This window comes from Poecilia latipinna, unplaced genomic scaffold (assembly GCF_001443285.1).
Source record: "Poecilia latipinna isolate Pla-1442-1.1 unplaced genomic scaffold, P_latipinna-1.0 Scaffold354, whole genome shotgun sequence".
NCBI lineage: Eukaryota > Metazoa > Chordata > Actinopteri > Cyprinodontiformes > Poeciliidae > Poecilia > Poecilia latipinna.
The window spans coordinates 86,468-110,634 of record NW_015112970.1 but is presented as its reverse complement, the minus strand read 5'-3'; the positions used below and the strand labels follow the sequence as shown (position 1 = coordinate 110,634).

Sequence of the window (24,167 nt, the reverse complement as noted above, 5' to 3'; positions counted from 1 at the left end):
AGCAGCAGCGGCGGCGGCAGCAGCAGCAGCTGCAGCAGCAGCAGCGGCAGCGGCAGCGGCAGCGGCGGCAGCAGCAGCAGCAGCAGCGGCAGCAGCAGCAGCAGCGGCAGCAGCAGCGGCAGCAGCAGCAGCAGCGGCAGCGGCAGCAGCAGCAGCGGCGGCAGCAGCAGCGGCGGCGGCGGCGGCAGCAGCAGCAGCGGCAGCAGCAGCAGCAGCGGCAGCAGCAGCAGCAGGTCTGTATCAGCTGTTTACATTCCTCACAGATCAGATTTCTGGCAGAACATCCAGGTTCTGCAGCAGTGAACCCGAGCGCTGACTCTTGAACTGATACTTCATTATTATTTTATAATAAACATCTAAAAGATAGATGGACATTTTTCTAACTTTATATTTTATATTATTCTGCTACTTTTTGGATTTGGACGTGAAATTTAAAGAGCAGATGCTGATTCAGAAACAAAAATAAAAACTGGATTGAAATTAATTAGATTTACAGCTTAAGTTGGAGCTTGGAATTAATTTTCTTCATTCTGTGTCAATATTTGACTAGACCGGCTTAGTTATCTGAAATCAAACAACAAAAAGGTAAAAAAAAAAAAGTCACAATCTGAGTCAGTTTCTCTGTAAAAACCATCAACCAGCATCACAGAATGATAATATATTTATGTTCCATTTACTTAAACTGCATTAAGAAAATTATAATTAAATTATATTATATTCTGTATGACATAAAACCTAATTTCTAATTTATTTCTAAAACTAAAGTAATAATGTCTGGTTAATATTTGGTATTAAAAACATTTTAGAGTCAATAATATTCAAAAGTTGCATTTCTAACTTTGAAAATGGGATTTTAAAAAAAACTGTTTTCCGTCATCTGCTTTCCAAGCTCATTTGGAGCTTGGAAAGAAAAAAACTGTATAATTTCACACAGTTTAGGAGCATCTAATGACCAAGCTGTAGTTAGAAAAGCTGCCAGATATTAATGATAATTCAAAAGAAAACTTGAAAAATAAACAAAAGAACACAAGAGTGGAAAAAAAAATGAATTTATTGAACAGCACTTTTTTTAAAAAAAAATGCCTTGTAAACAAATTAGAGGGACTAGAAACAATAAAAGAAAACCAAAAATAAATAAATAAACTTCTCTACAGTCTTACTCATGTTAGTCTGCCATCCTAGCCTTTTCTTTTAGCTTTCTGATGGCTGGAGTGTTAGGAAGGTTTTCTACCTCTAGTTTTAACTCATTACTGCCTCCTGCTGCGTCTACAGTGACACTTTGTGCACGTTTTGGTTCATCGTTAATAACATTACGGCTAAGAAAGTAACAGCACTGTGTGTGAAATAAAACCACTAAATAAAAAACTAACGGTTGATTTTCTGATCTGAACTGAGTTCTGACGTTTTCACCCCCACCAACACTTGAAAGGCCTTTGCACACCAACGTGTAACTTAGACACAAATAATAACAACCTGCAGCAGTTTGGGAAAATCAGATGAATTAAATAAGGAGAAACTTTAAGGTTTATTTTAATTTACAAGATCAAACCAACCCTTCATTTTTTGCTTAACATACTTTGTTATAAAGTGCATCGTGCTGGAAAACAAAGTGAATCAGCTTGGATTCAGGTTTGGATCTGGATGCTTAAATGTAAAAATGAGCACAAAACGTCAGGGAACGTCTGATTGGTCGATTTTTTCCTTGGTTTTAACAAAGCCTATTGGCAATAAACCTCAAACCATCAGAGAAATCCAAACATTTGGATTTCTGTTTCTTAGACTTATGGGAGAAGCAAATCTGGGCTGAGTCTCTTCCTCATGCTGGTCACTGCCACGGTCAAACATTACTGTGGGACGGTAACCAGCATTTGCAGGAAGTTGGCCAATAATCCAATCCTATAAACCAAACAAAGCTGGAGTCATTAAAAAAACTGTTTAGCATCTGGATCAGAGAGGATTTTGACCCAAAAATTCTAAACACAAACCAAGAAATGGATTTTTCCTTACAAATGTGGCTCATTTACAGGAAATAAATCATTTAAAGTAGAATAGACTTTACTGATCTCCAAGGACAAACTGCTCATTTGTGCAGAGTTAATTAGTAAATACAATTTAACCATAAGCAATACAAACTGTATTACTTTTTAAAATAAATAATAATATCATGTAGTAATAAAAAATAAGAAAAATATATAAATAATAATATAAACCAGCAGTGTTCAGATTTAATACCAAGCAGAAATGAATCAACCAAACAGGAACTTCTTGACTTTTTGTGCTCAGTTTAGCTCCTGGAGGAATGAAATGAAGCAAAAATATTCAATATTAGGGATAAATCTTCAGTCTGGCTGACACCCAGCTTACACCGTCCTAAATAAACATCAGTTTATAATATTTAGCTTTGTATTAAGTGTAATTTGATCTACAGGTTTCTAGAAGATCTTTCAGTATTTTTGTTTTTTTGTGTCAAACTGTGTCATCTTCAGAAAAAGATTCAGCCAAAGAAATGGGGATATAAAAACAAGATGGCTGACAAGAAAGCGCCTAAAGATGTAATTTAAATCTGGTTTCTGATTAATGTCTGACTGGGTGAAAGGTCAGAGTTAAGGACCAAACAGTGCAAACCACTTTGTTTCTGTTATTGGTGAATGAAAGAAAAACGGAAACGAAAGAGAAAGGAAGGTGGTTTGCAAAACATAAAGTGACAAATGAATAAATAAGTGGGCAGAATTTACATTTTAAATGAAAAAAAGTGAAAGGAATGAATGAAAAAGTAGTTTAAATAAAAACATTGGAAAGGAAACTCCAGAATATCACTTGAAGCTGCAGTATGAAACTTTTATAAAAACAGACTTGAAACAATGGTATGAGACAAATAATCTGTGAAAAAAACAACAACAATCAAGCTCCTCTGTTTTCTCTCAGTGCTAACTAGAAACAACCAATCAGAGCCAGGAAGCAGGACTTTGCGCTGTCAATCAAGTCAATCAGCAGAGCCTGTTATGAATGCTAAGGCTAGTTAGTATGGCCACCAAAGATATGAGATAAACGGTTTTCCTGAAACAGTAAGTTGTTTCTCCACCATTAGGACATTTAGAAGCGCATTCATGAGAATGATCGAAAGCGCTAAGACCCGCCTCCTGGCTCTGATTGGTTGTTTTTGGTCGAGGGCGGTGAATTGCTTCAGACAGTACATGTCGCACATGTATGAGGTGGAGGAAATTGATCTTTTCACAGATTATCTGTCTCATATTGAACAATCAGGACATGGTCAGTTTTATCAAATATGTAAAAAAAGCATTATTTTTTTTGACTGCTTGGAAGGAAACCGTCACATATATTGATGTTTGTACAGAATGAAAAATGTTCATATTGAACACCAAACACAGACGTGGTGCGCAAAGGCCTTTGTTTTACCAAAAACAACAAAAACAGAACAAACTCATAAAAAATGTTTGTCAGTTTGAGAAAAAATACAAAAAATTTTATCTGATTTTATCTTACACATAAACCGGCTCCGCTCCGGTCTGAGAACACCGAGTGTTGGGCTTACGCGGCCTGAAGCGGCGCCTCTTATGTGACCCCTGGTGACCTCACAGCTCACAAACCGAATGAGACGCGGGCTTTGAACGGAAAACACCTGAATCCTTCAGATGTAAAAAAATGAAATGACCCACAAAACAGAAACTAACCGAAACCGCCTCTGTTAGGCCTCAGATGCACCATGAGAGGTCAGGAGAGGTCAGGAGAGGTCAGGAGAGCCACGGCGACCCAGATGCAATGCCAGGCTCCGGAAAAACATTTAAATAACAGCTAAAAAAATACAAACTTCATAACTGCACTGAAAACACGTAAAAACAACGTCTGAATCACCATGGCAACATAAAAACAAGACAACGATGAAGACTTGGTCCTTATCAGCAGTCTGCACAACATGGGTGTGTGTGTGTGTTAGTCTGAGACAGAGCGGGGTTAGAGAAACGTCAGCTGAGTTCAAACTTCATCTTCTGTGACATCAGAGGCCAAATAAAAAATAGAAGTAAAAAAAAAAAAAGGCAGATGGTCTTTTAGGACTCCTGAGGGACGACCTCCATGACCTTTTGACACCAGGCGGTGGTCGTGACTGCAAACACAACAAACCAGAGTCTGTGTTAGTTTCCGCCATTTTCTGCTCAGATTCAACCAGAAAATCTACAGAAAAGTAAAAAACCCCCAAATAAAATCAGCAGAAATATTTATTTAATTTAATATTTAATTTAACTGAATGCTGCTGGATTATTTTAGACTCAAATATAGCATGAAAATTTTATTGTAAATAAATAAAAATTAAAAATAATCTGGAGGAAAAAATAGGTTGAAATGAGTTTAGACTTCCTTTCATTTTTTTAGTTTTAAAAGGTAATGTTTTTATAATCCCATATTTTTTTAACAGTACACTACTTTTCTTAAAACAATGTTTTTCTGAACATTTAATAAATCAGAGAGTTAAAGTAAATAAATAATCAACTCTTAAAACATAGCTAACGCAGCAAATCACTTTTAAAATGTCAAAAAATTGTCAGTTTTTGTTTTATACAAATTAGTTCATTTTTCCTTTAAAGTAAAAGGAAACTTGAAATAAATAAATTTCAAGTGTTGCTTTAATGAATATCTGTGAAATAAAATAAACAAATAAATTATTTTTAAACAAGAATAAATGTGCAACTCTCTCTCTATTTCATGTTTTTTACACCAAAATAAACATTATTATATTTCAAATGTTATTTTAGTCAATATGTGCTAAACAAACTAAATAACTAAATAAAAATGAGAAAAAAATTGTAACTCAATCTTTTTATTAAAATTATTTTTTTTCTTTCATACCAAAATAAAAAAATGTAAATAAATGCATTTCAAATGTTATTTCAGTGAATATCTGCAACAATAAATAAATTTAAAAAATATATTTCTATTTTAACTTGCTATGACCTGGCACATTGTATTGTAAGTGAATTTAAATTATTTATTAAACTAAAGAAACCCATTTTAAAAAAGCATTTCATAATGACTCAATTTTGTTTTAGCAAAAAAAAAACATATTTCCTACACCTACTTCACTGACTTTATTTAGTCTTTACGTAACTAATCTTAAATATATTCATACTGAAGTGTATGTTTTTTATGATTCATGAACTTTTGCTTTGATTGATCCTTCTGAGCTCCTTCATCATCATCATCACTCCAGGAAAAACAGATTCATAATTTCACTCACAGATGCCGCGCGTCATCCACCTGGGTTTGTTCTTCCAACAAACGCCGACAAAGTAGACGGGCAGTCCGGTGGCGATGATGCCGAAGCCGATGGCGCACTCCTTCGGCGTCTTCCAGAAAGACACGATGATGAGGAAGAGGCAGGCGAGGACGAAGCTCACCGGCAGCAGGATGTTCACCTGCAGCGGCGGAAACGGAACAGGTTCAACAGAGACTCCGGTTTTCATGAAAACTGATCAAATCATTGTTTTTTAGACCATATAGACCTGTTCACCTTTGATGACAGGTCCAGGACGAGTTCCTTTAATAGAAAACATTCCTGACTTCCTGCTCAGTTTTCATGACCCAGATTATGAATGGATGGAAATAAGATTTACACAACGGACAAGGGAGGAAAAAAAATCCACAAACTGAAATATTTTTTCCATATTTATCCAGGTGTGTGAAACAATCAACCTCCTGACTTTTCCAGACTGTGTGGGAACCATGGCAACTGAACAAGTCCCAAACTCTTCAGGAGTAAAATCTGCCAGTTCCAGTTCAATCTGCATCCTTAGAGGGAAATGTCCCTTAAAATAAGGAATGAATCACCTCACAGTGATAAAATGGGAATAAAAGGCTCCAGGTTCAGGACGTTTCTGCTGCTGGTCTTAGAAGAGGACCAGGCCGCCCGGTAATAAATGTCTGTCTGTTAACGTCCGCTCGTTAATCAGCTGCGTCTCTCCTCACCAGTGAGATTAATCTCCACTGGTCCAACTGGAAACCAGCTGAGCAGCAGGAATGTGACAGAGAAACGAGGACGACATGGGGAGAGGGAGAGGATGCTCCAGCCCGTCCATCTGCCTCGTCTAGTTTCTGCGACACGCGGCGCCATGCCAACGGGCGGCAAGAGCAGCCAACCGGAGCGCACAGGCAGACCGCGAGAAACGGCAGCCAATCAGAGGCTGCAGTTGCTGCTTCAGAGCGGGATTAGAGTGGAAAAACTGAGGTACTGGAAACTTTGTTCTCAGATTTCTGTCTTTAATCTCAGGTTTCTGACTTTAAGGCAGATGAGCATCTGAGAGCAAACAGCGTCAATGATGCGAAATGTTTAGGAGATCTCACTTTCTGGAGAAAAATGTCAGATTTAAAGATTTTTTTCACGTGGCAGATTCAGTGACCCTCGTCTTTTTCAGTAACTTCAGAGGCTGACTGATGGGAAATCTTTAGCAGAAACTACCCACCGAGCGTGCAGACACCAACAGCTACCCTGCAGATGATGAGCTTCCTGCCTCATTCCTGCTCTTTGATCAGCGCCGAACCGTTTGATTCGGCTCTGAATAGATCTTTGTTTGTGGAACAGAGAGGAAAGTTTTCGTGCTGCCAAAGTTAACAGGAAGTTTACGGGAGTGAGCGAGACACTGCGATCGCTCTCCTCGTTCCTGTCCTTCTGCGTTCACTCGCCTTAATCGGCCGCTCCAGCTCGGGCTTCTTGTAGCGGAGCCACATCATTCCCACAATCGCCATGGCGATGCAGAGCCAGTTGAAGAAGCTGAAGAAGTTGATGACGGAGAAGATGTCGTTGGAGAAAGCGTAGAGCAGCGTCATCAAACACTGGAGAGAGAAGAGCGCATCGCATCGATTACTCAGCTGGTCTAAACCTGACAGACTTCATGTTTAACGTAAAAATAAAACGTCAAAAGAAAAACTGCAATTACGCACCGTGAATATGAGTGAGGGCAGCGGCGTCAGCAGCGTGGGGTGGATCATGGACAGCAGGCTGGGCAGGTGACCCTCCCGCGACCCCACAAAGAATAACCTGAGAGGTTGGAGAAGATGAGCGAACCAAACTAATGGTAGTTATGAACACAAATTTTTATCCTGTAACGGTGCATCAATTTATCGGCCAGCCAATTTGTTTAATTGTGGAAGATCTGTGATCGGCCGATACTTACATGTGCAGCCAATTTCCTCCCCTGATCTGATCTACCTCAGCAAAAATCTAAAAATCAGACACTGTCCTCTTTTGTTCTGTGTGAGAAGACCGGCCCAACAGGTCATGTCTGCATGTTTGCAGTTAAAAACAGTCACCCAACTGATGCCAACTCAACGACTTTCTTGCTGTATTTAGCAACATTTCAGACAAAAACAATGATATCAGCTAAAATCGGAATCGGGTCAGGCTACTTAAAGATCGGTAATCGGCGATCAGCCAGAAAACTGCCATCGGTGCACCCCTAATATCTTGCTAATGCTGAACAAAAACACAATGTTTCCATTAAATAAGAAATCAAATTAAAATCACACCTGAATAAGCTCGTTCATGGGATAAGTCTTTAAAAATAAAGGCAGATTATATACAGCTAAACATATATATATATATATATATATATGTATGTATATGCTAGCGCTCATCGTCTATCAGCCAATCAGAGGAGACGTTAGCATCTTATTCAGGTGTTGGGGCAACAAGCTCTGCCTACTTGGGAGAAGTTATGTATGCAGTGCTTGGCGATTCAACTCTTTTGACAAACATATAACTTTTAATGAACTGTGATGCTGTGAGAGCTCTGGAGGAACCGCCTGGACACTGTCCAAAAAACTAAAACAAACCATCATCCTCCTACTTCCTGTTGTTTTCTTAGGCGTTTCCGCCAGTAGTAACATCAAATGACCCATGTGATGCAAAAAAAGTGTTTCCATTGCAGTTTTGCAAAATACACCCATCTAAATACATCTGGAAAACTGCCTCATTCTAGCCCAAACACTGTTTTTAATCTAAAATGTTTAGTTTTTTTTCTAAATGGGTACATTTACATTAAGCAAATTTACCTTCATAATTTCAATTTGCACAATTATATGATTAATGTAAAAGCAGCTTCACAAGGCCTGGATTGTATAAAACTCGGGCGCTACCTGGATGATGTGAAGAGCGAACCGTTGACCGAACCGAAACACGACAGACCCACAAACACAGGGATGATCCACGCCATGGGGCCCAGGTGGTAGTTCCCAAAGTCCTGCAGGAAACACGCGCAAACACTTACAAACAACTTCAAATCTGGTTCCATTAAGTGAGAAGATCATGGAGGACGTTCAACACAAAACCCGAATGAGCGGCTATAATGATGGATCAGGTGGAAGCAAAATGAGACAAACTGAAAGGTCGCTCAGAGAGGAAGAAGTCATGACACCAGATGGACCAGGGAACCTTTTTTTGTCTTAAATCTGCCTGTTACACTGAGCACAGAAAAACTCTGGCAATTATGGTTTTAAATATTTTCATTTTTGATGTGAGAAATAACTAAAACTTCTCTGACTTCTCTGTCGAAGCAACTAGAACGTCCAGAAAACTCAACCTGAAAACAGATGAGGTGATTCAAAAAGTCTGCTGCCACTAATAAATGTGTGAAGTTTGTCCTAGATAATGAAATGTCAGTCAAGTTTTTAGAGTTATTGGCCAACAGAGATGCTCACCTTTAAAGTTCCTGTTTGTTCTAAAAATATTGCTTATCGTATCAGTGATAGAATAATAAATAAAGTCATGTCTGGAAGTCAGTTCATTTTTCACAAAGATGTATTAGGGCCAATGGAGATAAAAAAAAAGGAGTACAAAAAAACTGAAATTTTCTGAGTTTGAAAAGTTTAAATTTTGCTAGAAAAAAGAAATCAGAAATGTTCAATCTCCATGTTTTTTCTCAGATATTTGACATATTTTCTCAAATATGTCTGATTGTATTACTAGCCTTTATTTGTTGGCATTTGAGGCTTGATAGTGTAACTTTTTGTTGTGAAGTTTTAATTTGACTTTTTCTTAGTCAATTTATTCTATTGTGTTAATGTTTTTGTTCAGCACTTTGGTGCAGTTTTAAACCTGTTTTTAAAAGTGCTGTATAAACAGATTTGACATTGATCTGTGATGGCCCAAATACTCTGTGGTGATATTTAACATCCAGCAGTGAAAATGTGCGGGAAAAGCCAGCAGGTTGCAGGCCGGGTGTGAACTCACCACAGCGACAGCCTCCGAGCTGAGCATGTCTTCAGGAGAGATGGTGGTGAAGTAGGCCAGGTTGGTGAGAACGTACACAGCGGTGACGATGGGCAGAGAGATGATGATGGCTCGAGGAAGGTTTCTGGACAGACACCAAACAGTCAATTACAACAGCTCACACTGCAGCCTCTCAATGCTGATAAAAACAACGACAACCTACTTGTAAGGCTCGATCATTTCTTCAGTGACAAAGTTCAAGTAGTTCCTGCAAACAAAGGATACAGAAGTTAAACTAACATTGTGAAAAGGTGACGATGCAGATTTCTACTGGTCGCCCTGTTAGGACTGGAATTCACTCAATGATGGGTTTAGAGGAGAAAGAAGAAGATGCTGAGTAATCAGAGACTCTGACATGCTCCGTCAGGAAGGCAAACAAATCAATCATCAATCAATCAAATTTTATTTGTATAGCACATTTCAGCAGCAAGGCATTTCAAAGTGCTTTACATAAATGCTGAACAATCTGTGACTGAAAACAATAAAATGTACAAAAACAATCTAAATCGCCACGTAGTTACAGTTTGATTGGTTGGATGAAACAGGGATGAGTCCACTGGTTGGATGGAAAAAAGGTGGTTGGGCTTGTTGGGTGGATGGATGGATGGATGGATGGATGGATGGATGCATGAGGGATGAGTCCATTGGTTGGATGAATGGACATTTTATCCAGCCATCCATCAGTTGATGGATGGCTGGATAATTGATTGATGAATCGTCAATTAACTCATCCATCAATTAGATGAATGGATGAGTTAATTGGATGGATGGATTGGATGGATAGATGAATGGATGGATCTACATGCTTGTAATCTGTTCACATGGCTCAGTTCATTTTGGACTCACCAGCCACCGTAGGCAAAGAGTCCGCTGTAGAGCGCCAAGCCGATGTTACCGAACTCATAACTGGATCCTTTAAAGGAGTTTTCAGGAAGGAGTTCATCCGTTCCACCTGAAAAAAAAACCCAACACATAACTCATTTCAGATCAAAAAAAGGAGAAAAAAGGCAAAACAGCAAATAGAATCAGGGTGTTTTGGTCCAAGCTGGAGGAAGAACAACAATGCTTCATCCTAAATCTGCCCCGTTTGAGTGGATTAATTACTTAGAAGAACAAAAACCAAACATTTACATATGCAGCTTGTAAAATAGGATCCAAATCATCCAGTTGTCCAGACATGACAGGTCGAACTTTGAAGCATCTAAAACTCTCCGACTTTCAGGTTTCTGCTGGTTTGGGCGGCTCAGGGTCACATTCCTGCTCCCCTGGACGCACATTCTCAGACCTGGCGACGGTCGCTAAACCAACGGCTCCAGGCCATGTTGGTTCAGCGAGGGTTAGCTGTAAGCCGGCGTGGGAAACTCTCCGCTGGGCCGGGCCGATGGGCTGGATGGCAGGAGGAAACCATTCATGTGTGGCAAACCTCCTAACGTTGCTAACAACCTCATGCCTGTGCTGGTACGCCAACATTCCTCCAAGGTACAGTTTGTAATATTTCTACTTATTTGTACATTAAATTATGAAAATAATAGGGTCAATGAATATGAATGTTTGATGGATGAAATAAGAAGCTGTTCTAAAAAAAATCCATATTGGCTAATTTTGGCATAGAGGTGCAGTATATAACTTTATTAAAAAAAGTTTTTTACTTATTTGTTGAAAGACAGAAAATCTGAAAAAACTGAACTCAACTGCCTTCTAACCAGAAACAACCAAACAGAGCAAGGAGGCGGACCTTAGCGCTGTCAATCACCATCCAACCCTCCTCCTTTCTCTCTGCCGCACTGCAGCTTTTTCCTGAGAGCAGGATGCTACAGTTAGTTAGCATGGCCACCAAGGACGGTAGATAAACGGACTTTCTGTAATAGTAAACTGTTTAGCATTAATACATAAGGATGATAGACAGCGCTAAGGCCCAGATGAGCAATTATACAACTTCTGCTCTTTGAAAAGCAGAAGTAGAGCCTCCTGCACAACCAACAATAATGCGGAAAATGATTTCTGGATGGTAAGTCAACAACAAAACACTTGTCTTTTCCAGCAGCCATTGTACAGCGAATGCAGCAGTAAAACCAGCAGACGAAACGTCCTGGAGTTGCTAGGTAACAGAGCTAGACTTGGCTGGGGTTGCTAGGTAACGGCGTAGTGTCCGTTGGTTGTATCTTATTACCAAAAAACAGTTGTGTGTGTATTTTTTTTTTAGAAGCAGTAGAAACGCAACTGGAAGGACTAAAATGTGCAAAATATGAATTTTCCAAGTTAGGTCCCCTGTAAAGCAAAGTGGACAGTATGAGTTAAAACATTTAATTTTCCTTTGGGATCAATCAGGTATTTTTGAATTGAAGTACATTTTGCATAAAATCAGTGACAACATATTTAATTTCTGACCAATTGAAGTAGAGCTGGCCCTCAGTAAAGAGGAGACACAAAGCTTCACGGGAGCACAATAAAATTTTAAAGCATTAAACATAACAAACTGACTGTCAAACATTAAAAAATCCAGTTAAGATTGCATCACCAAGCCTAAGAAGTCCCAAGAATAAGGTGCAAATGCTGTAAATAAAAACCCATCTCAACAAAAAGAATCAGAGAATTTATTTTATGATTTGCTGATTAGTGACATGATTGTTTTTTTCTTATTCCCCCAGGTGTTGCCCTCTCATGTCTCAGCGTGTCCAAATCAGGTGTGGTGTTGCTGCTTCTGGAAGCCTCACAAACAAGAACGCCTGATTTCTCTCTGACCTTTACAGATCTTCATGCCAAACTGGAAGTTATGATTCACCTCAAACTCTTTCTCAGATGAAAGCTGAAAAAAGTTTTCAGCTCCTCCTGATCAATCCAGGAATGACTGCAAACTTTTAAATTTAATGTTTTGCATAGTTCTAAAATAGAAGAAATCTTCTAAGGTTTACATATTTACTTCTGCTTTTTAACTTCCAGCCAACAGAGATTAAATAAACTGAGAAAGTGAAGCAAACAGGAAACATGCAGGCAGGTGAACACATGCCAACACCGCGTGAACAAATTCCTGTTTCTGCCTCTGTGACATTTATAGAAAATAAATTAATCTCAATTAAAACTATTTAAATGTAAAACATTGTCCAGTACTTCAACATTCTGCAGAGCGTGTTTATTTCTAGATTTATCTGGTTGAATTCCCAGTGAGTATTTGAAAATTTGGTAAAATTTGGTCAAAAATGCAAAAATGAGAACCAGTTTTTTAACTGCAGAAAATGAATCCCGTTGTGGAGCTAACAGATTAAAAATGTGTTGTGACTGGTTGTGCCTGGCAGTCGAGCTTGAAAATTACAATTCAGTGCAAATAAACTATCTGTTTTTCACAAAAATGAATTGAACTCTATTTCTCTATTTTCTACATGATAAATTCTCACAGTGGAAACTGTCTTAGCACAACGCAGAAGCAAGGCAGCTAGCATTCATGATCTTCCTTTGTCTGATCTGTGGGGTTCAGCCAATCAGCAACAAGGAAAATGAATAGCTGTAAAGGCCGGCCAATAGCACTCTGCCTAGGTATCTCAGCTTCCCAAGCTGCATTTTTGTTTGAAAAGTTTAGATATACTCTGTGAAAAAATAAAACAACATGTTTGTTATTATCTTCATATTTATCACTAATTCCTCTCCTTTTAGAAATAAACAGAGATAAAATACATCAGGTCCACTGAGTGCAACTTCCTTCTTCACAAAACGAACAAAAATGGCGCGGCGTCAGATTTTAGCGTTTGTAGGATTTCTCCTCTAGTCCATTTCTTGTATTTGGGGCGGTCTCCGGTCCGCTTCCACCAAACCAAAACTGAAGGTTTGTAGGAGGAGCAGAGTCCAGATGTTTTGGTCTGAATCCGAGTTGGATCAGTTATTGAAGCCTCCCTAAACAAACCGGACTTTCTAGGCAAACGAACTGGAGTTCAATTAAAGCGGATTAAACAAGGCTGGTATGAATGCAGCCTAAATGAAGATGATACATTTGCCTTTTCTGGGTTAGGTTTCGTTAACAGACTGTGACTGTGTTTAATTTGTATTAAAGTATTAAATAGGTCAGCTCTGCTCTTAAGATGAAGATGAATGAAGTTTTCCTCCACATGTCGGTGCAGAGGCAGGGACCAACTCTGACTCAGTCAGTGCAAACACACGTTGAATTCAACTCAAAGAGTTCATGAATGAATCACTTCAACATGTCGACAGTCAACTTTACCAAGAGGAAAACTTTATTTAACTGTTTGGTGAGTCAGAAACATGCAGGAGGTTGAGGAAACCTTGGAGCTGTAATCAGGGTGTGATGTGAACCAACTCTGTCTGAGGAGAGGAATTAACCTCAATGTTTGTAGCAAACAGCATGGCCAGCTGCCTGGTTAATCTGATTAATCTGGACTGTAATCTGAGACGCCTCCCGAGTCACGCTCACATCAGTCAACGAAAAGAAATCTGAAAGGTGAGGAAACCATATTCCTGACAGTGACACATTGAACTAAAAGCCTAAAAGTGTGAGAAGAGCCTGGAAATTGCACCAAGAAAAGTACTAATAACATGTCCTCAATATGAAGCTTCCCAGTACTTTACCACATTTTAAAGGCTGCACTCCAACATCCAATCACGAGCCAGAGAGATCCTAGCACTGAGCTTGTGTTTGCTGAACTAATTACAGCCAGCTTTGGTGAAACTCTACATGATCGGAGGAGTTGGAGCTAAACAGTCATTAGAAGGAGCAGGATGGCAGAGCAAACACCAGATCAGACGGGACTCTTAAAAAGACAAATCAGAGTTAATCTTCACGCTCCAGGAAGAAACCTGAACAAAAGAGGTGGAGAGGGTTTCTGAAAGAGGCAGAGATTTCCTGCTTCTCGCTCGTCAAACCAGTCAAACACAGAAACTCTGGCTCTGCTACATTAGTTGCATACTTAGCTTCGACTACATTAATTTTTCTGGATGAATTTCAAAGTAGTAATTTACTTGGTTATTTTACAAACAGTTAAATTCACTTTGATAAGCATTGAAGTTTTGGCTATTGACTTAAGAATTATTCAAGTAGATGTTTATATTCATGCTCTTATTTTGAAGAGGGTTCTGTTTCCTCTCCTCACCTTCTCTCTTTTTGAGAAACTGAGTAAACGAACAAATGAGATTTACAGAATAAAACACTTAGATGAACAAACAAGCTAACAAATACATTAAAAATCACATATATGACTAAGGATTGAATGCATTTATCAAAATTAATTTCTTATCATAAAAATTTTTATTTATTGTTCTCACCACAAATTCCAATTAATGATGTTTAAAACCTCTGAAAACTCTCTGTATTGTCCTGATTGTTAGTTTTACCATATCCCACTTTGTTCAATGAGTTACACAACATGTAACTCATGTTGGGCCTATGAAGATCTAATTGGGTTTATCTTAAACATTATTAAATCACCTTCTTTTCCAGAGATAACAGATATGGATATACTATCTTCTTTATAAGAGACATAAATATTTGTTGTTTTTCTTTTTCATTGATATTTGAGGAATTAATGCTGCATGAGGGTCGGTTAAAACCTGCTAACATAATGAACTCTGGACTCTTTGACCCAATCAGATCTCCTCCTCACCTCCCGTCCTGCTGACCTCTCTTTGTTCTCCAACAGTTTCCTCTCAGTGTGGAGCGCCCACCGGTCAGCTGGTCCCATCTGCGACCTCTGACCTCCTACCTCCACACAAACACACATCGACTCTCATCTCAGCTGCTAGGATTTCTACATTAAAGAGGACCTATTATGTAAAATTCACATTTTGCACATTTTTATGCTTAAATTTGAGTCTCTGCTGCTTCTAGAAACATTTATTTGCAGCCATTTTCCTGTGCGATTGTATTCGTTGAGCTGGGGGCGTGGCCAGCAGAAGATTACTTGGATTTAAAGTGACAGAGGCCCTAAAACAGCTAATTCTGAAAGGAGTTCAATGGCAGAACTCAGCAGACTGAAATCTCATCATCTAAGAATAATTATGCGCAAAAAATGTAGTGAACATGTTTTGTGTAGCCTATAATTTGACACCAACCTGTTAAAGGAAGGATAATAAGTCACCTTTAAGAAGTGTTACGGCTGCAGTGATCGCTGATTGGTTTATTTTCTTGCCAAAAAATCAGTTCTGGTTCAGTTGTGTACTTGCAGGATCTTCCAGTTTTTATGACTGAAGCAGAAACTTGAGTTTCTTCTGCACAAACATGAAGTAACTGATATTCTGCAGCAAGAATTTGACAGAAACATACAGAAGATTTCATCCCAAGGTCAGAACAAGGCAGCTTCTGTTGTGAACTTTTGTTTTGCTTCACTCTAAACTTCAATTTTTATCAGTTTAGTTGTAACTGTAAGGCAAGCAGCAGAAGCCGACAGCATGGCAACAGTTCAGAGAGGAATATTCGGGTCTCAGCTGCAGATACGTCAAAGATCGTCTCCAAGGCATCGCTGTTTGAATTAATAAACGCTGCAGCCGAAAAGACAAAACAGGCATCTGTGTCGGTCTCCGTTTGCTTTCCCTGCAGGACTTGATAGTCGACTTCCCTCGCCTCGAATTTTCTCCTGCGAAGTTTGGTCTGACATAGCTGTTATCTTAATACGGCTCTGTTTGGTGTGTTCAAACAGGAAGTGAAGCAGCCATAAGAGACCGGCTGGCCTTGGCAGAGAACATGCACAAGAAGAAGTAGAGATTAAAGCCTGCAGTCACGATTTTCCTCACTAGAAAGGAAGCAGAAGGCTGGTATGTCACCTCTGGCATTTAGGAGCACAGCAGCTTCGTTTTGCTGACATAAACCTGTTGAATGTTCCTCTGGAAAGCATTACAACTTTTTGTTGACCCACTTTCTGTCTGAGTCATGCCAACACTCAGTCATTACTGGTTAAACTAGGGGGGATCTGGTTGTTCCTTCTATTCGGTATCAGAGCCAGATAATGGTTTTCCTGCTGAAGCAGAGGTGAGAGTCTGAAACTTCCAGGTGTTCAGGAAAACCAGGATGTAAACGACTACTCTACTAATCCAGGTATCTAAAACTACAGTGGCTAATAAAACTAGTAAAACAAATATATGAAAGAGAAAATGTTTTTCTCTTTCATGTTCAAAATGTCTGAATAAACAATTCAGACATTTTATTCCTCAAAATGCAATACAGTTCAAACATCACCTTTGGTTTCAAGTATGGAGAAAATAATTAAAGTTCTAATGCCACATTATTTTTAAAAAATTAAAAAGAAATTGGCTTCTGTTTACATCTGAGGGAATGGATTATTAAAAGTTTCTAGACACCCTGATCAACAAGATCATTTCTTAACATAGGAAGCGGTTCTACGGAAGCCCTGGAAGGCAAATTTTAAAGACTCATTTTCTAAGTCAGACTAAATTTTGTATTTCTGCTATAAAAGAAAACATATAGATATTAAAGGTTTTAATTTATGTTTCGGTTTTCCAAGGACATTGTTTTTCTGAAAAACGACCAAAAAAAAAACCCCATCAAAATAAATTGACGTACAAGATCTGAACAAATCAAGTATTTTTGATTGTACAGTCATTGTATCATTTCTTAAGCAAGCAATTTTTGTTCTGTCTTGAAAGGAAAGCAAGAAAAAAATGTTTGAGTTGCGTTGGAAAAGAGTTTGTCTGTAAAAAAAATTTCTGTCGCTAGAGGCAATACAGTCTTTTTTTTGCGCCACAGATTTTTATTAACAGCTTTACTGTTTATTAGTTTATTTACATCACTGGTTTATTTTCACTTGCCTTCTCAGGAAAAAAAAACTTTCCTAAAAGGAAAAAAATAAAAGTCTTAAAAAAATTTTATTATACGTCTTTAAAACTTACAGTAATGTGAGGAAAAAAATGTAAAAAAAGATAAACAAATGTCTTGCCTTTCAGGGCTTCCATAGATTCCTACTGAATAAAGAATTGGATTTTCCCAAAAAGAGCAAAGTAAGACGAGGCGATAAAGTTCAAGTTAGTTTTTAGTAAAAATTGCTAACTGTTGTAAACTGTCTTGTCAGTTTTGTCACAGGTATTAAAACTAAATAGTTTTTTGTAAAGGAAAGAAAAGGAAAAGCACACCACACACAGGAAGTTGTGTGGATTTGCGTCTCGAGCGACGTACCTTGGCCGATCTTGACGAAGCCGATGATGATGATGAGGGCGAGCGCCAGGAGCTTGGCGGCGGCAAAGAAGTCCTGCACCCTGGTGGCCGCTTTCACGCTGTAGCAGTTCACAAACGTCAGCAAGACTGCAGAGAAAAACAAGGCAATAAGATGGAGACAGAGAAACCATTCTAATGAAAAAACTGTTTTAAATTAATCCTAGTTAATTTAAGGGTTTGTGATTAATTAATCCCGATTAATCTCATTTTAATCGAAAACTACATATTGACAAAATAACATTTTCAATTCAAAATCCCTTTCTGCTGATAAAATATCAAATAGATAGACACATGAACTCAACAACAAAGATATTTATTGTTTTTAATCTGTTATTTAGGCTCATCAGTCATCAAATTGATGCTTTCAGATGTTTCAGGAACGCCTGATCATCCATGGAGCTTCTTTAGAAATGTGGACGTTGACAGATGCGTTAGCGTCAGTGCTGCTGCTACATGTGTAGCAATGAGATGCTATTTTAGCCTTGAATAGTTTTGCTGATAAGCGTACTCCTTTAAGCGCAACTTGAACACAACTTTAATTGAACTACAGTTTGTTTGCCTTGACAGCCTGGTTCGTTGGTGCTCTGATATGGACCAAAAACAGTGAACTCTGTTCGGACTAAAAACCTAACTTCTGTGCGGTTTGAATGCATATGTGAACGCCAAGACCACTCCAAAAGCAGAAAGTGGACTAAAGCCTAGGGCATTCTGGGTAAATAAAACCAAAATAAATATGTGAGTCTTGCGCTAGTGGGAGAAATGACTAGTGTATTTTTTTTTTTAACCAAAGACAAAAGAGAAATCCTACAACTGCCACCCCATTTTAGATTCCATTTGATGAAAAAGGAAGTTGCTCTCAATGTTGTCTTCAGACGTTTTTGTTCTGTTTTCTTCAGTTGTTATTGGTGCAGCGTCCCCACAGGCGAGGAGGGAAACAGGTTTTTCAAACGGTTTGGCTTTCACTCAGTGCAGAGTGAAAGCTTAGTGCACCAGATCGAAACGCTGGATTTCCACTGACTGTAGAACTGTGCAATTTGCCATTTCGAAAATGAAGCGGCTTAATGGTAACATGCCAATTTTGAAAATACTCTTGTTTGTCGATAAGAAGTGTTGATGCTAGGATGAGGCATTGCGTTTCAAAATTGGCTTATTTCACAAAACTGTAATGAAAACATTTTTTCGCACCACGAGTCACATGATCAACAACCAGATGTGGATGGGCCGTGGTGCACCATGCTTTCTAACGTGTGAACAAAGTTATTAATGCATGATTTTTAGTTACTTTCCTTACTTAATGGAAACACTGCCATTACAAAAATGTGTTTTTTCGACTTTATTGGAACACTGACAAAGTTTTGTGCACATTTGTAATGAAAATGTGCAATTTGGTCTCCAATCGAACCGATTCTATCAGGTCTGATAGTCTGATTGTTCTATCACACCTTAATGTGCTTAATGTTGCTTAATAGGGAGAATCAGAGCTAAAATTAGAGGTGGTTTTAAATGCAGAAAATGTCAGATATTTTCCAGAGGCTGTTTAGGTGAAATAAGGTATGAAACAGAAGGCTTTAAAATGTCCTGGAGATGCTCATTGACATGGTGCAACAACTGGAGTATTTCCTATGAAAAAGGAAAATGTTTTGCTCTACAGGTTAGGAACATTTGTGCAACAACAAATAGCTGCTGCAGTCCGTCTACATCCGCGGAGACGGAGTGTCCCTGAATTTCGCAGAAATGGGTTAACATTTCTGTGGGAAAATAAAAACAACAAAAGAAGAAAAACTCTTTTCAAAAGTGCATGTACAGTGCTGGTACTCGACATCCCCTGAAGGGGCCCAAAAAGCCCATTAGAAGTGATTAACTGAAGCAGCAGGTCCATTCAAAGCTCCTAAATCAGGTCGGAGCCACAACAGAGGACGAGGCGGCACAATGAGGCTCTGTGGCGAACACAACAACACAAAGGGAAAGAGGTCGCGTACAGTACCGGACCGGACTGTTCTGGGTCCGCCAAAAAAAAAAAAGAAACAGGTCAAAAAGAGGAAGAATTAGTCCTGTCACGATAAATTCTGCTGGACGATAAATTGACCCAGAAGTTATCATGATCAACGATAATATCGTGTTTTGAGACGATTTCTAAGTAATATAATGGTAACAGCATAAAGATGCAAGAACACATTCTCATTAGAAACTTTAAATTCTAATATTACACCTGATTTAATTTAACACCAAACTCAGTGTTTCTCCACCCTGGTCCTCACCGCCCCCCTGCTCTGCATGTTTTATATGTGCTTCTATTCCAGAACAGCTGATTCAAATGATTGCATGACCATCAAGTTCTGCAGAAGCCTGTTAATCACCCAGAGATACAATTCAGGTGTGTGGCAGAAGGGAAATGCCTAAAACATGCAGGACAGGGGGGCGGTGAGGACCAGGGCTGAGAAACACTGACCTAACTGGAAGACATCTTAAATATCCAAAATAAATAAAACAACTAATAAAATGAATTATGAAGTCTCTGTAAATAAAAAGGTCCAGTTGAGACCAAAGCACCAAACTGAGAACTTTTCTCATCCGATTTTTGGTAGAAAGAGAGAAAAGAGAAAAATGATAAATCATGCAAATAAAAATTATCTAGTTTGCTTTAAATTATCATGCGATTAATTGATTATTGCAGCAGGTCCAGAACGAATGTGGACAAAAACAGACACACAGAGAAGAACAAGGGGGGAAATGTCCCTGAGCAATCCTTATGACACACACACACACACACACACACACACACACACACACTTTGAGCCTCCAGGAGCTCAGCTCAGTCATGTGGTCTCAGTCAGGATTTAGCATTCAGTCGGTCTGGAGATTAGGTACCAAACTGGCTCGACTTTTATATTAACACACAATCAGCATCATGTGCATTCACACAGAGATGGAGTGTGTGTGTGCGTGTGTGTGTGTGTGTGTGTGTGTGTGTGTGTGTGTGTGAGGCAGCTGATTGGTTAAAATGAGGTTTTCTGTCAACTCATGAGCCTCGAACAGAGAGCGGTGAAAACTGGATGAAGCAGATGATAATCCAGAGTTAACCTCATTAAGACTCTGAGGAACAAAGCAAACCGTGTTTAAATGTTAGCAGAACCTGAAGACAAAACACTCTTCAATCAGGAGGAATGATGACAGACGACCTGTAATCATGAACATTGATTGATTTCAGTTTGATGGAGTTAAATCATTTCAGCAGGTCTTGTGAAGCTGCAAAAGTCCAGTTTGGTTTCTGTGATAATTTAATCATCTTTATGAGTTTGTTTGTATGTTTTATGATATTTTTTATGTCTTTTAACAATAAAAAGAAGCACAATTTTTTAAATGTTTAATTTATTTGTGTTTTAACAGTATTGTAAAATACTGAGTAATCAACACTGTTTTTAATCTCTGCAATCTGTTTTCAAATAGAAGAAATATAAAATGTAATTTTCAATTTTTGAAGTGATGTGTTATATTTGTGTTAATTTGATTAATTGATAAAACAAATAAATGTTTATTATTTTGTACAAAAGTACTTACAACATGAACAATAATGTCACAACTTTTGTTTTATCTATTCAAGGGAGTGCATGGAAGTAACATTTATTTATATTTTCACTCCTTATCCATTTATTCTGATATCTCCTACATAACCTTACAAGTATGGAATAATGAATTATCATTCATAAAGTGGGAAAGTTTGGATCTGTCGTTTGGAAAGGGACACAATAAAAATATAATACATTTATAGAACACGTGTCATTCTTATACTAAAGCTACAAGACGACTAAATGCATATTAAATAAAAATGTACCCAGCAATATCTCTGATATTTTATGCTTTTCATTTGTTTTCTTGCACTAAATGAAAGTTCACAACTAAATCAACTGTTTTCAATTGAATATAAACACTTTAATTATTTAACAAAATTATTCTGTTTTGTTTTGGCTCAGTGTCGGCATCAGTGATAGGCAGAATATTTAAAAACTAAAGTTTTTTATTAAACTGTTTTATTGTTGTGTGAAGGAGGGTAAATGAGCACACGCCCATAACAGGAGCTGATGTAATAACGCGGCGCTTTTTCACCATTATCTTTAGCGCGCAGAACACTTTGTGCAGCAGAACACGTGCAATAAAACTGCACATACAGGTGAAACAGGAAGTGTATTTCAACCACATTCGACAACTCAAATCATCCAAAAGTTGCATCACCCGAACCCGAAGTGGGCTTGGTTCCGCCCGGATACTCACGGATGCAGAGGCAGGCCACCAGCTTGGCCCCTTGCTCCGGTACCGGGCACACCGGGAAGATGGGCTTCAGCAGGTATGTCGCGAACACGTAGGCAACGATGTACTGGGAGGAGGGCCGGATGATGAGCAGCTCGATCCAAAGCTTGAGGAACGCCAGCAGGGAGCCGTACACCTCCAGGATGTACGCGTAGTCCCCCCCGGACTTGCTGATGGTGGTTCCCAGCTCCGCGTAGCACAGCGCTCCCACCGTGGAGAACACCCCGCACACCGCCCACACGATCAGGGACATACCCACCGAGCCCGCTTCCCGATACACGCCGGTCGGCGTCACGAAGATCCCCGAGCCGATGATTGTACCCACGATGATGGCCACGCCGTTCGTCAGGGTGATGGTCCGCTTCAGGGCGACCCCGTCCTCCGCTGCGTCCGCCGGCAGGAGGCTGCTGGGGCTCCGGGCGTCGCTCCCCGGGGTTCCAGCTGGATTGGAGCCGGCGGACAGCATCCTCTCGGTCACCTGCCGGTCCTCTTCCCGGCCACCGGAGGAGTTGGAGTTTCTCTTCTTCACCGATGACATCTGCGGAGCTTCCTCTTTCTTCTTCTTCCGTGAAGCTGCCGCCTCTCCGCTGTCTGTCCGCCGCGATCCGGGACGGGCTCCGACTGACGCTCAGGCCGGACTCAGACACGAGGAGTCTGAAAGCGTGTGTTAAAGCAGCGTGGTTGTCTGACTCAGTCTACAAAGAGATGGGGAAGCAGACATGATGGCCCTCCTCTGCCAGGAGGCGGCCCTCGACGAATAGCACACGCTATTCGGGTCCCTTTCCGCCCTCTAGCGGTAGAGGGTGAACAGTACTCCCATTTCCTCAGCATCCGTCAGTTTTTATGGATCAATTTCAAGAAATAAAATGTAATTTATTTCTCTTGCATAAAAATACGATGGTTTGCAACAAAAACAGAACATTTGAGATTAATCTAAAAAGAAAAATTCAAGAAAAACCGTGGAAATTTTAGAGTTTCAAAGTTGTAAATTTGGGAGAAAAAGCTCAGAAATTTTGAGATTAATTAGAAAAAAATAACATTTTTGAGCTCCAAAAGTAAAAATTTACGATAAACATTTTTTTATTCTCACTATTATGACATTAATGTCAGCGATTTTCTTAGATACAAAATCAGCAAAACATGTTTTTTTATATGATTAGTTGTCAGAATATTTGATTACTAAAGTAATCATCAGCTGAAACCCTAATTATTTTTATCCATCCAGTCAGCCATCTGGTCATCCTTTCATTTTTGTATGGGGGTAGTTATCCTAACAGTCTCGTTTTCATGCATGAACCAGGAGAACATACCAACAGAAAGACCAGACTGGAATTCAAACCCAGGACTTTCTTGATGCATAGCAATGGTGCTACCAACAAAATGACTGAAACAATCCACAAAGACATAACAAAGAATTAAAGATCAAGAGTAACCTTAACAAGTCTCTAAAATTCAAATATATAATTAAAAATAAAGGTTTATTCCCAGTACCATCACTTCAGTAGTTTAATCATAAAACCCTAGTAGTGTAGGAGTGAGAAACGATCATAAAAACTACATCAGATAACATTTCCAGGCATGTTTCCAAAGCATCTGAACCGGTTAGACCGGTGCTGTTTCCAATGAAATGCAGGCTGAGGGTTTGTAATTGTAGTAGAAATGAGGAAATACAGTATGTCTTGTTTTTACGGTCACTCTGGATAGCCAAACCCAGAATGTGAGTCATATCTGTGATCTATTAAGATTCATTCAATCAACCACTTATTTTGATAAATTATGCACATTAAACACAGGAAACAAAAACAACAATAAATAAACCCTTAACAACTGGTCTGCATCAGAAATGCAGAGTTTTGGGTGGCGGCTCTGCATTCCTCTCAGCCTCTGACTTGGAAAGCAGATGCTGGAAGGAATTACCAGTAACTCAGTGTGGTAAGATGTCAAATTCCAGCCATCAAGGGAAACATTTAGATGTGTCCCTGCTTCAACACACCTGAGTCAAATGTACTTACTGATGTGCTTTGGACCATTGTTCTGCTGCATCACCTAAAAGAGTTTGAGGCTACAAACTGATCCTTCTTCAGGATTTTCTGGTAGAGCAGAATTCATGGTTCCATCAATTACAGTACATCAATATTGTATTCAGGCATAAATCTGGGGAAGGATCCAGAAATATTTCTGTTGCTCTGAGAGTTCTAGTGAACTCCATGACCTCCATCATTGATCAATGGAAGAAGTCTGGGAATAGCTAAACTGAACGTCTAACTGACCGGGAAAGAAGGGCTTTAGTCCAGACCATGAACCTGATGGTCACTCTGTCAGTGCTCCATCATTCCTCTGTGGAGAGAGGAGAGCCTTCCACAAGGTCAGCCATCTCTGCAGCAACCCACCAATCAGGCCTGGATGGTACAGTGACCA

The 24,167-nt window shown here is 39.2% G+C and overlaps 1 protein-coding gene and 1 long non-coding RNA gene across 2 annotated transcripts in view; both read right to left on the bottom strand.

The window, feature by feature from the left end:
* Positions 1–24,167, bottom strand: part of LOC106949639 (uncharacterized) — a 342,173-nt gene that overhangs the window by 246,048 nt on the left and 71,958 nt on the right. The window lies entirely within an intron of this gene.
* On the bottom strand, positions 4,011–22,434 carry slc7a5 (solute carrier family 7 member 5). Its single transcript, XM_015036023.1, has 10 exons — positions 21,714–22,434; positions 17,406–17,531; positions 10,124–10,229; positions 9,441–9,485; positions 9,239–9,362; positions 8,146–8,249; positions 6,952–7,048; positions 6,694–6,843; positions 5,252–5,429; positions 4,011–4,123 (listed from the first exon to the last, which is right to left on the bottom strand). Exons 1-10 carry the CDS (start codon positions 22,285–22,287, stop codon positions 4,068–4,070), a joined length of 1,560 nt encoding a protein of 519 aa, XP_014891509.1. The 5' UTR covers positions 22,288–22,434; the 3' UTR covers positions 4,011–4,067.